The sequence below is a fragment of the Myotis davidii genome, unplaced genomic scaffold, assembly GCF_000327345.1.
Source record: "Myotis davidii unplaced genomic scaffold, ASM32734v1 scaffold217, whole genome shotgun sequence".
NCBI lineage: Eukaryota > Metazoa > Chordata > Mammalia > Chiroptera > Vespertilionidae > Myotis > Myotis davidii.
In genome coordinates this window covers 5099962-5114504 of record NW_006290034.1, presented here as the reverse complement: position 1 = coordinate 5114504, position 14543 = coordinate 5099962, and the positions used below count along the sequence as shown (strand labels likewise).

Sequence of the window (14543 nt, the reverse complement as noted above, 5' to 3'; positions counted from 1 at the left end):
CCTCTCTGCACAGGCGCAGCGCGGGCCGCCTGCCCCTCGCCCTCACTCCCCCAGAGCCTTCTGGGAAATGTAGTCTTGCAGGAGGTGCTGCTGCCCACCCAGTTTGCATCGAGAGCTCCTCCGAAATGCACAGTGATGGGGGGAAACGAGACGAAAGCCCCAGGACCTCCCCCCCTAACCCTGGCGCACACGTTCCTCCTGCTGCCGCGCCACTCTCTCAAGTTCAGCGCACACGCGCCCCGGCCCCCCGAGTCGCGCCTCCGCCCGCGGGCTGGCGCCCCTGCTCGGGCTGGCGGCTGCGAAGCGACTTCGCTCCCCTGTAGATGGAACTGGGTAGGTGCAGGGAGGTGGGCTCTGTGTAGCAGAAGGGCAGGGGGAGGGAGTCTGCACGATGCGCTGAAGGACACAGGGGTTGGCGTGGGGGAGGGTCCTCGGCTCCCGCGTGGTGCCTCCCCGGTGGGAACCCCGCTGCCCTGGTGCGGAGCAGAGGGTTGGATGGCGTTGCCCGGGTGTGAGAGGACCTAGCCGAGCTGACCGAGATCACCTGTCAGGATGACAGAAGGCTGTCTGGGAGCCAGAGCCAGCCCCGGAACTGGGTCTGCAGCATCTCTGCTGATCGGCTCTCTCCTCCTGAGCCCTGCGATCGATACCCTGGGCTGCCTCTTCCCAAACCCCGGCTGGACCCTGACTCCATCCATCACTTTGGCTTCTTTTCCTAATGAATATTTTGTCTGCCGGAAGGGCTGCTACCGGAGCCTCGGCATAGGGAGATTTCTCATCAGATCTGTCATTTTCCTTGCTGAGGCCTGGGAAAGACCTTAATGATCCTCCTCTTCCTTTTTCTCAGCGGATAACATTTCTTCCCACCCTCACACAATCGAGACACAAAAGCCCGCCCTTCCCCATCACATGAGAAGAAAGATACTCATTCTCTTGTTCCTCCTCAACCCCTCACATTTCACCCCATATTCATGCCTTCCGCTAAGGGGGAATCGAATCGGAGGCAAATAGATCCAGCTAGGTCTGTGACTCCAAGACCTCTCAGATTCCTTCTCACTTTCCCCTCAAGAATGATCTCTGAGGGCAGGGAATCCTAACCTGAGAACCAGAGACGCCCCCACCCCGAGGGTGTCCAGGATCCTGGTGACATTGAACGCAATCTTGTACCCAGGTGTATTGTTCTAGGGGATGTAAAGGCAGCGAGCGGCTGTCAGAGGGGAGAGGTGCAAGTTGGTGTAGCAAGAACCTTTCTAGTGAAGAGGGCAAGCATATGGCCCCCTTGACTCCAGCAGGAAGCTTGTCTGAGTCACAGATGGTAGGAGAACAAATGAAAGCAGCATTGTGGAGGCCTCTCTCTCTCTCTCTCTCTCTCTCTCTCTCTCTCTCACACACACACACACACACACACACACACACCTTTTGAGTTTTCTCTAAATTTGCTAATGAGTCTTGGTTTCTTTGGACTAACTGATGCCACCAAAAGGGGTGTCACCCGGAGCCGCTCTTCAGTTTGCAGATTCTACAGCTTGGGGTGCAGAGGGGCAGAATGATGTTTTGGTGGAAATGCAGGTATTTGTCCAAAAACTTAAAGCGAGGGGGGGAAGAGGGAAATAAAAATCCCCAGAAGGGCTCCAGTCGTGGCTCCTTCATGGCAAATGCTTGAAGCACTGTTTATTCCAACGTGTGATAACAAGCACCAGAAAACAACATGCAGCATTCTCCTCCCGCCCGCGCCCTGCGATCCGGAGACAGGAGACCTGTGGCCACGGTGGCGGCGGGAACTCATGTTCAGGAGAGGTCCTGGGTGGGCAGCCTGGCGGGGTCAGAGTTCACTAGGGCAAAGGGCCTGCCTGTTAGCCTCCTGCAGCAGCTGGAGAAACCAGACACCTTCTTCTACCTCTGGCCCCACTGGGCAAAGCGGTGCTGCCAGCCCTGGTTGGAGGGGACATGAATCCTGTGAGGACAGCCCTGTCCTTGGGCACTGGGCCTAGCCCTGCCTTTCCTCTTAGAGGGAGAGAGAGAGGCCATAACCTAAATCAAGGACTTCTGGCTGATAAGAAGCCGGGCTTTTGAGGGGGAAAGCCTGCTCTGCTCCAGGGGAAGTGCTGAGCTAGGGGTCCTTGGCAAGAGTGCGTACCCACCCTTTCCCCACGGAAGGGCCGGTTGCTAACTTCGGCCCCCAAAGGAGAACACTTTATCCATCACATTGTAAATAAATTATAAACACGTACACAGAATCCAAACAACGTTCCAGTAGAAGCTGCTCACAGACCCCCACGGGGCCAGCTCGGAGAAAACGAGGGTCACCCCTTTGTTCTCTGTGTCTCTGGAGGCAAAACTGTCCCTCCTTGTCCTTGAGTAACCATGGGGACAGCTCAGGACAGAGAGAGGTTCAGACTTAGAAACACTCTCATCCCCGTAACCTCTCTTTTTTCCTCAAATCCCTTCCCCCAAATCAAAACAAAATGGCCTACGTCTTATTCCCAAGGCCTCTGCAGTATTTGAGGGTATAAATCTACCCCCACAAGTGGGGGGCACTCTGCCCCAGAGAAGAAATGATTGGCCCAAAGGCAAAGGCCCTGACTCCTGGGCCCCCCAGTAATGCGCATACCCCTGTGAATGGCGTTCGGGGAGGTGAGGCGGTTGGAGGGGTTGACTCAGTCCTGAGCAGAGACTGGCACAGGCACATTCGCCTTGGGGATGATAATGGGCTAATTGGCACTGGGATTGGAAAATGGCTGGATTCGTCCTTCTTCATCCTTCTCTGGGCAACCCTATGGCCAGGGCAGACTGGGTAGGAGCCGGGTGGGGGACAGATGGCCCTGTCCCTGTCGGCACTGTGTCTTAGGCCTGGGGGTTCAGAGAGGGACTGAAGGCGGTATCCGGAAGAGGAGACAGACACACCAAAGACAAATATGGAACTGGGTCCCGAAATGAAGAAGCACCAATAGCATCGGCCTGCCCTGGACGGGGTGGGGAGATAGGGCCTGGGAGGGATGAGGCAGGAGGGCAAAGGGAGAGGGCACGTCCATTTGTAAAGTGAGAAGGGGAAGTATGAAAGAGGGCCAAGAAGGAGAGGGGCGGGGCAGAGAATGCAGAAGAAATGGGCCCATCCATCCATGTCCTGGGGTCTGGGGCAACTTAGCCTCATGAACGGTCCTTTGGGCCTTTCCAAAGCCCTTGTCTGGCCCCACGGGAATGGAAGGAAGGCCTGGCCAGATTTGGAAAAGGATCTTGAATGCCTCAGACCCAAGGGGTAGGGAGACGGGCAGAGAGGTTGAGGGGGGGGCTGAGATGGAGGGAGGGGCTCTTAGACCCCCCAGGTTGTGTCCCAAGTGTGAGACCAAGCCCAAGAGGGAGCTCAGGGAGGAAGGTCAGGAGCTGAGGGCCAATGTGAGTTTAGAGAGTTGTGTGGCAAGAGCCCCAGCTTGGAGGGGTGGAAGGACTGAGGGAATAGAAGAAACTGACTCCCCAGCAAGTTTCCTGGCTTTAGTTTCTTGAATTTCAACGCAGTTGCAATGTATCTGCTCCCCACTGAGTCTAAGGCACCGGGACCCTCTGAAGGCTGTTTGCCAGGCTGGTCAGCCTCCCCGGCTCGCACATGGTGGGCTCAGTGGGCAGCAGAGGCCAGAGGAGAGTGGGGAGCACACTGAACTAGAGCTCTGTGGTGAGCAGGGCAGGCACGAGGCCTAGATGGCAGCCATGGAAGAGGGGTCTCTAAAGCACTGGTGGGCCCTCCATGCAAGGGACCAGGAAGAAGGCTGCGGCCGATTTCCCCTCCCCCCGCTTTTATTGAAGCTGGACAGGTTGATAGAGGTGGCTGCTAGGAACCAGTCTCAGGACTGTGGTCTCCTGCCTCCAACCCTCACCTGTAGCAGAGGCTGTGAGGGTCCCTATGACCTAGGTGAGGTGCCTGGGTCCAAGCAGGAGACAAGAAGCTCCTGCCATGGGGAGCTCGGGCGGCGGCAGGACAGGAAGCCACCGGGAGGGCTGCCCGGGTTCCGGACAGCTGCTGCCTGCCCGTCCATGGATGGCTTCTCAGAGCTCAGAGCCCAGAGCGGCGGGGAGGGGAGTTGGAGGAGCAAGAAGAGGGAGGTCCTGGGAGCCGAGGTGGTTGAAGAGGTGCATCCTGTTCGGGAGGAGCCAGGTGGGGGCTGCTTACTGCTTCTCCACGGCACCCTGCTCAGCTGTGCTCTCGGGGCTGGGGCCTTGGCCCTGGTCCTGGGCCTGCCCGTGCCACGGCGTCTCCTTGAACACGAACCAACAGTTCCCGGCCCACAGGAAGAAGTTGATAAAGCCGAAGAGCTGCAAAGACATCGGGGGAATTTATGAGAAGAGTGAGGGAGCATCGTGGGAACCCGGAGGGGAGGACCTGTGGAGGGGGCAGATGGGGAGAGGTACAGAGGGCCACAAAAACTAACAGAAAACTGGATCCTGAGATAGAGTTCAAGGCCATCACCCACTAAGGGGTTCTCTGGTGAAAGTGTCTAACTCTGTGTCCAGATGCCCGCAGCTGTGGCTTAGTCGCTAGGAGACTCTGGCCCCTGGAGTGGAGCAAGGTCCTTGTTACTCTAGCTCTCGCACACGTGGGACCCAGTTCCCAGAGCCTTCTGCGGGTGGGTGTGGCCAGAGCTGTCCAAGGTGCTCCTTTCCTAGGGCCGAGGCCTGGCAGGGACCCAGCCAGGGCTATATTCCAATACTTATTCACAATATTTAAAAGCCTACCAGCAGGAAGCATTTAGGGGGAAGTGTACTGACGCCTGCAATTAACTTTGAAATGCATTAAAAATAAGACGGGTTGCTAGATGGAGAGAGGCAGACAGATAGGTGATAAAGCCAGTCTCGTAAAATGTTCATGGTACAGGCTAGGTGATGAGTATGTGGGTGTTCATTGTGAAACTCTGTCAGCTCTGCTGTATGCGGGAGGATTTTTACAATAAAATGTCAGGGCGGGGTGAAACCTATCAGCGGGTTCCATCAAGGTCTAGAAGGCTCCCTGGTGTGCCAGACGCTAACCGGGCCTCCGGGGGGTACAGGCCCTTTCGGGGTAGGGCTGAGGTGGCTGGGATGACAGGGGACAATGGAAAAGCTCGAGGCCTCAGCTATTTACCAGCTGATATGAAAATATGTCAACGTTATAAAAACTGGGATGGCCCAAAATATGCATGCCAGCTGGACCCACCACTGCCCAAAGCCTTCTCCAGCCTGGAGGTCTGAGTCCTCACTCTGGGTCTGGTCTCTCTCTCTCTCTCTCTCTCTCTCTCTCTCTCTGTAAAGAGGCAGGAGAAATGGGGCATGCGAGCCTGGAGGTGGGGGGCGGGAGGGGAAATGGGAAGGCGGCAGCAGCAGGAGGAAGGGACAGGAGGCTAAGTGCTCTCGGGTTCTCCTCATCCCCGATGTCTGTTTTCCCAGGGTCAGCGAGAAGCCAGCAGCCAGCATTAGGCGCAGGGGGCGCTGACTCCGGGGGTAGGGGACACCAGCTGTGGGGACACCCTCTGTTCTCAGAACTTGCTGCTAGGACAGCCCTGGGCGGTGGGATGGTCCTGCCTCCCCCAGACCCCCTGGTGGCCGCAGGTCTCACCACGGAGAGATTGACGAGCCCCATGGAAGGTGTGGCCCCGGCACTGCACACGGCGTCCTCTCCGTGGCACACGGACATGGCTACGGTCAGGCTCGAGGGTCGCGTGGCCCCCTTGACGTCGGTCAGGCCCTTGCCCCAGGCAGCTGCAGCCACCAGCCAGAAGAAGGTGAAGGAGACGGTCACACAGAAGTCCTGGAGGAACAGAGGCACAGGAAATGCAGTCATGCCCTGGGACCCCCCACTTTTGTCCTCTTGCTCTAACGCACTGGGATCCCGAGGTCCCGGGACAGCTCCCCTTCCATCTGCCCAGAGCCTCAGGGAGCCCGGATGGTCTCGGAAACTCTTTCACTGTCACCAACCGAAGGCATCCCGCCACCGGGACACCCTCAAACCGAGCTCAGGTATGACAAACAGTGTGTCGAGGCATATCTGCTGGTCAATGTCACCCAAAACCCACACGTCTTCAACTCCCCACTCGCCCTTCCCTGTGTTTCCTTAAAATTTTTAAAACATTTTTCCCTTTTTAAACTTATTTTCCAGGAATGGTTGGCATACAACATTGTATTAGGTTCAGGAGTACAGTGAATGACTGGACAGCCTAGCTTTTCCACCCATCAACCTCTGCTCAGAGGCAGCTGGCGGCAGAGGGGGCACCCCTCCCCCCGCATGCCTGGGCTGGGGAGATGGTGAAGGGGAGAGTATGAATACTAGCTAACACTAAGCCAGGCTAACTATATGCCAAGATGTTGTTTTGAAAGTTCTCATCTTTTTAAAAAATATATAAATTTTTATTGATTGAAGGGAAAGGGAGAGAGAGAGAGAAAGATCAATGATGAGAGACAATCATTGATCGGCTGCCTTCCACACACCCCCTACCGGGGTCGGAGCCCACCACCCAGGAATCATGCGCCTGGACCAGGAATGGAACTGTGACCTCCCGGTTCGGCCAGAGCCCCCTTCCTCATGCTATGGTGCCTCCGGGGAGGTTGGCGGAGGCAGAGCCCTGGGACTCGGGCCTCCACGGGTCTGTGGGGGGCACCTGAAGGGGCCAACAGCAAACAGCTGGCAGGTGCCGGGGTCCCAGGGCACGAGCTCGGGCCTCAGTCCCCACCCCAGCCTCTCACCGCCAGCGGGAAGCGCTTGTCCTCCGTGTAGAGGCGGTGGAAGCGCAGGTAGAACACGAGGGCGGCCATGGTGTAGAAGAAGGAGAAGATGCCCAGCGTCACGAAGAACTCGGCGGGGGCAGAGAAGTCCCCCAGGAGGTTCATGGTCTTGGAGGTGGACTCCTCGTCACAGAGCGGCATCTCATACTGGACCCGGTTCAACCTGCAGCGCGGGGGGCGGGAAGGGGGCTCCTGAGCGGGGCCATCCTGCCCCGGGTCGGGTCGTCTGTGCTCTCTCAGAACCAGGAAGGGGGTGTGGAGGGAGGGATGCCACACCCCACACTCGGCCCCGCCGCCCAATACGGTGACTCCGCTTCCAAGCGTCTCCAGGGCCCTTCGGGTCATGACACCAGTATATATAGTCCATCTATTTCTGGGAGCCGAGCCGCCAGATCAGCTCGCTCTGCCCCAGGGAAGGCACAGGCCCTGGTGGCCACGTTGACGCCCGACTCATCCACTCCCAGGCCTTCCTTGGGCCGCAGTGAGACAGACAGAGCGGAGGACACACATCCCAGTATATGCAAGAGGCCGTCCATCTAACGCGGCTGCGGCTCCTGGATATGTCTGAAAAGGTGGCCCTGTCCCACTGTCCTCTGGACACCTGGGCTCCCCCTGCCTCGAGGAAGGCTGTCCCTCCTCCCTCCTGCGGGCCGGGGCTCCTTGTAAGCACCCACACCTGCTCTTTGGGGTCTAAGTACTAACACGCTCCCTTCCCTTCAGGGCGGGGAGGAGGCTCTGAGGGGCAGCGAGCCCCGCCCAGGCTCCTGTCACCTCCTCCAGGCTGTGACCAGTGGGTCCTTTCTCTGGCTGTCGTTACCTGCCCTCGGTTATCCGTGGGCTGGGACAGGGTTACAATCCTGAGCTGTCTGACTCCCCTCGTGTTTTTCTCTGGTCTTTTGTCTGAAGTTCCTAAAGGGCAGGAAGGACCCGGTCTGGAGTGACACCCCACGATCTGGGAGAGGAAGAGGCCTCGCCGGTCAGGACCGGGGCTGTGCAGGCCACCCCGGCGCCGCTCACCTGAAGGGATAGCCGAACAAGACGATGATGGCGCTCACGTCCTTGGCTTCGTTGTTGCAGCGAACCATGGCTCCTGTCTCCCCGCTGTAGGAGCCGCAGCACCCGAAGGCGAAAATAGCAAAAAGCTGGGGGAGAGGGAGCCCTTTGAGTCGGAGGCCTTCGCTGGCCGAGGTCTCGCCCTCCAAAACCACCCTTGGTCTGACCAAGCCGCGCAGGTATGGGGTGTTGTGTGTGTGTGTGTGGGGTCCCTTTAATCCAGTCCCTCCTGGGGAGACCCGGGTCTTCCAGCCTCTGGGGCTGTGTTCACCACACAGGGTGCTGGACCCAACAGCCAAATGCATAAGGCGCCTTCGAGTGGCGTCTGGGAGGGAAGAGAGAGGAAATGCATGGTTCCCCATCTCCCCATTGGATGTGACATCGGGGGACCGACCACCTTCTTAAGGTGATGATGGGCACAGAGCGTTAGGCTTTCGGAAACTTCTGGCTCAAAGCTGGCCGTGAATTTCCTCCCCAAGGGAGAGGCGCCTGGAAATAGCGTCCCCACTCTAACCACGATGGGGCCCGCTCGGAGTTCTTCCCATTTCTCCTCTGAAGCCGTCACCGAGTCCTTACCTTGTGGCTAAGGTCCTGCCTCAGTGGACAATCCTGCCTCGGCCTTCAGAGGGGCCAGGAGGGCAGGGCGGAGCTGCTGCCCCAGATACGGCCAGGAGCAGAGCTGGCTGGGGGGTGCTGAGGGTCCTGGCTCCAGCCCAGAGAAAAGCAGCTTCCACTCGCCCTCCCAGCCTCCTGCCTCCCTGGGGGTGGTGTCTCCCGTTGTAACTGGTTGATGCTGCCATTGCTCAGGGTTAAGAACCGGACGTGTTTCAGGCAACGTGAATTGTTTTCTTCTCACTTTACTGAACCTCCAAGTCTTAAGGGAAATGAAAGGACCTCATCCCATGATTTCTTTTCTTTTTTTTTTTAATTTCTTGATTTGAGAGAGAGAAAGAAACACCTATTTGTTGTGCCACTTACTTATCCATTCATTGGTTGCTTCCTGTATGGGCCCTGACCGGGAATTGAACTTACAACCTTGGCATACCAGGATGACACTCTAACCAACTGAGCTACCCGGCCAGGGCCGTGGTTTTAGACTCCCCTTCTGGAGAAACAAACTTCGATTAGAAGAGGTGAGAAATTGGAACCTCGTCCTCCCACATCATCAGCTCAGCCCCATTTCCTTGGCATCTTTGTGACGTCATCATTCTAATTACACGGGGGGGAGCTCATTCTGTTAATTGTCCGTTTACTGTTTCTCTGGGACTCGTGTCTTGGACATTAAGCCCTTAGAAGACAGCTGATCTGCACCCTCGTCCTGCATCCAGAGTTGGAAATAGAGTTACGTGCGCATGGTTTGGCTAATGCCCCGATGGCGTGGCGGCAAAGAAGCCTGGACCGGGGTCTAGGACTCTGGCCCCGTCACAAATGAGCTGGGTGACCGTGCTTTGCTCTGAGTCTCAGCGTCCTCACCTGTAAAGTGAGGGTTTGGAGGAGGTCATCTGGAGGCCTTTCCAACTCTGCAGTCCTCTCACTCGCTGAGGGAGGGCTGTCAGCCTGCCTGCTGTTGGCTGGCCTTGCCAGCAGCTGTGCCCGGCCCCAGGGCAGTGTCTCCTGCCAGGGCCCCGCCCTGCACCGCCTGGCCTGGCACAGCCTCTCCATGATGGAGCCATGGATCCCCCTTTTAAATGTCATGATGGCACCTCTCTCTTTCTAGGAGGTTTAGTTCAGACAAATAAGACTTGTCTCCACTTAAAAAAAAAACCCAGCAGGGGAGGAGGCAGTACAACCTCTCTCTCCGTTGCCTGAACGCCTCCTCCGCTGAATGAAACTTCTGAGGCTGCTACAGAGCCCAGTGCTCATCTTCCTGCCAGAGTCGCCCACGCCTCAGCGTCATCCCCTTCACATCCTCCCAGTCGCCATGGTGTCCCAGCGGAACTCGTCTGGGAGGCATTCTCTAACCTTTGTCAGCTCTGTGGCTCTCTGATTCCGCTGAGCCGTCTCTATTCCTCTTGGCTTCTGATGTCCAACTGGACACATTAGGGCGTCGTGTTCTAGAAAGCGCAGCACAAATGGATGTATTTTTACCCATTGGCTGTTCCATCAGTGAAGGGCCCCATATGGGTTCCCTGAGAACGGAGGTACAGTCTTCCTAACTTGGGGCAATGGAATGGGCAGTTATGAAACCGTCTCTTCACCAGCATTCTCTTGGCAGGCCCTCCTGGCATCTTCAGAGAGGTGACGTTTATTGAGCATCTACTATGTACTAGGAATTGCTCTAGGCACTAATGCTTAGCAGTGAACAGACAGTAGCTGCTAGCCACGTATGCCTGTTTAAATGAAAATTAATTAAAATTAAATAAAGTCTAAAACAGTTGCTCAGTCACACGAGCCGCATTCCGAGTGCTCAGGAGCCACGTGTGACCAGCAGGTGCCAGACTGGACGGCACATTAGCCAACTCTTCCACTGTCACCGAAAGGTCTGCTATGTCGAGGTGACAACCTTGAGGTTCTGACCGTCCTGAACCCTGGCTTATGATTCTTTGCTGGACAAAATACACCCATAGTAACTTTCATCTTAACTGTATTCTCTTCTATGCCGATTCCCTGACAGTCGGGAACCTAACCACCTTCTCTAACCCTTTATTAACCAGAATATATGATTAAGTCTGAACGTCGCAGTCAGCTGGTGCCAGGTGACAGGCGCTTTGCTACAGAAGTGGAGGAAGGGAGAACTCGCAGGAGAATTGCACAGGTTCACAGAGCAGCTGAGCAAAAAGGATCTCGGGGATTATCGAGCGCCACGGTCTCATTTCATAGAGATGGAAACTGAAGTCCCAGAAGATTAAGTGACTTGCCCAAGGTCACATTTAGCCGCTGCGAAAGCCAGGCTTAGAACTTACATATCCCGATTCCCTGTCCCGTGCTCTTGCTACTGCGCTCATTCATTCATCGACAAGTAGTCGTGGAGCATCTGCTTTGTACCAGGTGCCGGGCACATAAGGATAAATAAGACTCTGCCTGCCCGCAAGACTTTACACCAGAAAGGGGAGTGTCACGCTCAAACACACAGACAAAACCCCTGCATCGCAGGGTGACTGAGGCTGAAGAAAGAGGTCTCTGCTCCGTGCAGGGAGGGTGGCATGACGCAGAGAGAGACGCCCTCCTCCTCTCTGCACCTCCGTAGCTTTCTTCCCCAACTGTGCCGGGTGACCGAGCCACAGGGGTGGCAGGAAAGGACCGAAACCACCCCTGTCACCAAGCCCAAGGCTCTGAGTTGAGCCGACTGGTCATAAAGACCAGGAACCAAGGAGAGATGGAGGTCCCGAGGGCTGGGGGGTGGGTCTCTGGAGTTCTGGTGCCAACCATACATACTGGTACACTACCCGCCCCCTCCCCCTCCTCCTGCCATTGCCTCTCCTTGGAGCGATGGCGGAGGAAGCTTGCCAGTTTAAAGATGAAGCTCCCGGGCCAGCCCTGCAAACACGGACATGCCCGGTCAGTGTTAGTGTGCTAACAGGGAAGACAAGCTCTCCCCCAAGTCCCACTTGCACCATCATCTCCTTGGAGTCACGGAGTCTGATGAGTTGCTTTCACATTCCCCACATTTACTGAAATCGAGACCCCAGAGCCGAGTAAGGGGCTTTGGCACCTCAAAGGTAAATTACAGACCCGGGGCACGCCCAGTTGACAATAATGTGACTTCTTACGGCAACAGTGACTCTAATGCAGGAAATCCTTTTGTATCTTACCCTCAAAGTGAGGATTTGGCAGCGACATTTGAATAATCTCACCAAAGGACAAGTCTAGCTGACAGTCTGCTTAAGGGGGGAAGTTAGGGGACAAGGGAGGTCGGGAATAGGAGGGAAGGGAGCACCCCTTAGACCGCCAGGCTCACGGGATCTTCCTGAATGCTCGATGCGTTACAGATACCACCTCCTGCAGCCCTTCCGTCAGCCCACAGGAGACCTCACCCGCCTTGACAGACAGGAAACCAAGGCCCGTGAGGTTTCATCACTTACCCTAGAAAGCAGAAGAGGCTGGATTTAAACCAAAGCCCATACAACCTCAAAGTCTGCTTTATTTTTACCCTTTTCTTTAACAAAACAAAAAAACAAGTTCTCCAACAATTGGTCTATCTATGCCCATATTATTTCACTAGTTTAGTATAGACTTAGTGAGGCCAGAATTGGAATTGAGGTGAGATTAGTTAATTTTGGAATTTTCTTTTTATTTTTTTTTCAATTAAATAATGTATAACTTGTTTTTGAAAAAATAAAATGTGTTTTCCCTTAAATGATTAGGAATTCAAAATATGTTACTTCTTGGTCTGATTTAAAAAAGAGGATTAATTTTGTCATCTCAACTGAAATTTTTAATCCAAAAACCAGTTTAAATTTGATTGATATTCTTTAAAATAATTATAAAAGGTATACTAAAAGGTATAAACAGCTAATGGGATTTCTGCTTGTCTACAATATAATGTTGGCCATCTATCTTTTAGGAATTTTGGTTCCCTCTTCCCTTGTTTATTGTGAGAATAAGGAAATCATGTTTTCTGTCAGAGAACAGTTTAGACAGCCAAAATGTTGGGCTGCATGACTTGGCAGCCGCCATGTTGGCCTCATGGCCTCTAATTTTTGAATTTTCAAGACACACTAAGCCAAGTTCCTCACAAATAAAAAAAAATAGTATTTCTTCTCAGCAGGACTACAGTAAAACCTTTGCTTTTGGTAATAATGACAACAAATGTTTTCAATTATCAAGGTTTGTGGCGGTTTTTTCTTTCCTTTTCTAGTCGGGAGCATTTGATCCCTCCAAGCAGGAAATGAGTGAAAAATCCCAAATGACATTTTCACTGTCATTTCTGGTGCTTTTACGTTAGCTCATCTGCAGAGGCTCAAGGCAATGAAACGCGTGCTCTGCCGGCAGTAAGAGCGACTCAAGTCTCCTTAAGACATTGCTGGTCCAATGAAGGCCGAGTTCAAAGTCCAGCCTTGGGCCCCTGGAGTTAGCATCACGGCAGAAAGGTGTACCCCCCTCTCTAAGAGATTGGGGGGCATCGAAGGGTCATCAAGGTGCGCCTGCTCTCAGGGATCAGTGTCGAACCTGAGAGGTGACCGGGCCATCCATCCCCCTAGGCATTGCTTTGTGCAGCCTTTATAGGAATGTTGTGGGCAAGGGGTGGGGAAAGGGTGGAGACAAGGAGAGAGGGTTGAAGAAGAGAGCTTTGCAGAAACCCCCCTTGGAAGATGATTCCATGGTCTAGTGACCTCATTGTTCCCCCCGTCCCTTGACAGTCTTTCTCAAATCTCCTTAGACCCATTTGTCTAGTTTAATGATAAAGTTGTCCTCTTACATTTCAGGCTGTGCTCTTCCGGGTTGCTCAGAACGGCCCCCTAGCGCTGGACGGCAGTCCCTTAGAGCCCTAATATCATGCTTATATGGCCCCCTCCCGTACGCAAGTAGGGGGGTCAGAACAGGAAGGGAGGAGGTGAAAGAGCTCACTCAGCAGTCTGTCCAACTGCTCCTGAGGCAGCAAGGAGAGTGGAAAGTCCCCACCAGGGCCCAGAGTTTGCACTTGGAAGCTCCCCAGGCTGGCCCGGAGCCCCAGTCAGGGTCTGGGATATCCACAGATAACCCCAAATGCACCAGTGCCCCTGAATTCCAGATTTGATGATTCTCGTCCAAACGATGACTTAGGAATCGGTGACACGGTGCTAACCCCTGTCTCCAGTGAGTTAAAAGCCCTTTAGAACTCAACCCTACTCCGTATTAACGGTAACTTACTCCCTCGCTGACTTCTGTGCTGAAAGCACATCAATACGTTATTCACACACCATTTGGTGTGTGGATAGTCCAACTAAAATCCCTCTGTGACAGTACACTAAATGCTCCCAACAAGTCTTCTTGATTCGAGCGAGTGACTGCACCTGTCCACATTCCTTACTTATACCCAGCAGGCCCTGGGCACCGGGAAGGACAGAGAGCAAAACAGTGTCTCAAAGGACCCGTGAAGCAAGGAGAGTGTATTTGCCCTGGGCCATTACAGGGGAAACTGAGGCCCTGGGTAGATGAATTCTTCAAGGTCACAGGTAAGTCTAATGAAGGGCAATATTCCAGCACGCCAACCCATCGAGAGCAGAAGGGGGCTCTAGGGTTGTTGTGATCAACATTGGACTAATGTTGGAAACCGAAGTCCAAAGAAGTGACTTGCCCAAGGTCACATGGCTGAAAAGGCAGGTCCGGATCTGGAAACCAGGGCCCCAGCTTCCCAGCAGAATGGTCTATATTACTCTACAAGCCACATTTTAGCCACACCGAGGCTTTTATTCTATCTTATTTTTTTTATTTAATACTGGAGTCATAAACTTCATTCATTCATTCATTCATTCACTCCCTCACTCAGTGACAGGAACCCAGATTACTCTAGTGATCTCAGCGGGGCACCCGCCAGCCGGGACCCTGTGTCCTCAGTGCACCTGCAGGCCCAGCCAGGTGCTGGTGGGTTTGGGTGCAGATGGTTTCCATCCTCTGCCTCCCTCCCTCCTCTGCCCTCCGTGGCGTTCCTCATCTCATCCCCTTTGCCCTCCTCCCCCGCCCGCCATGGAGGAGTGGTATGTGCAGGATCAGAGTTCTGGAAAGGTTACACTCGGGTCCTCTTGCCCCGGTGAAATGTGAGCGCCCCGGGCACAGGCTCCTTGCACATAGAAGGACCGAATCCCAGCCTCCGCCTGCCTCCCTTC

The 14543-nt window shown here is 54.6% G+C and overlaps 1 protein-coding gene across 1 annotated transcript in view; it reads right to left on the bottom strand.

The window, feature by feature from the left end:
• Positions 1-2167: 2167 nt before the first annotated feature.
• The window catches only part of SYPL2 (synaptophysin-like 2), a 16239-nt gene continuing 3863 nt past the window's right edge, over positions 2168-14543 (bottom strand). The window contains exons 2-6 of the mRNA XM_015563517.1: positions 9886-9892; positions 7762-7886; positions 6706-6907; positions 5582-5773; positions 2168-4305 (exon numbers count right to left, since the gene is read on the bottom strand). Coding sequence (XP_015419003.1) covers positions 4159-4305; positions 5582-5773; positions 6706-6907; positions 7762-7886; positions 9886-9892 — 673 coding nt within the window. The 3' untranslated portion in view covers positions 2168-4158. The remainder of the gene's footprint in view (positions 4306-5581; positions 5774-6705; positions 6908-7761; positions 7887-9885; positions 9893-14543) is intronic.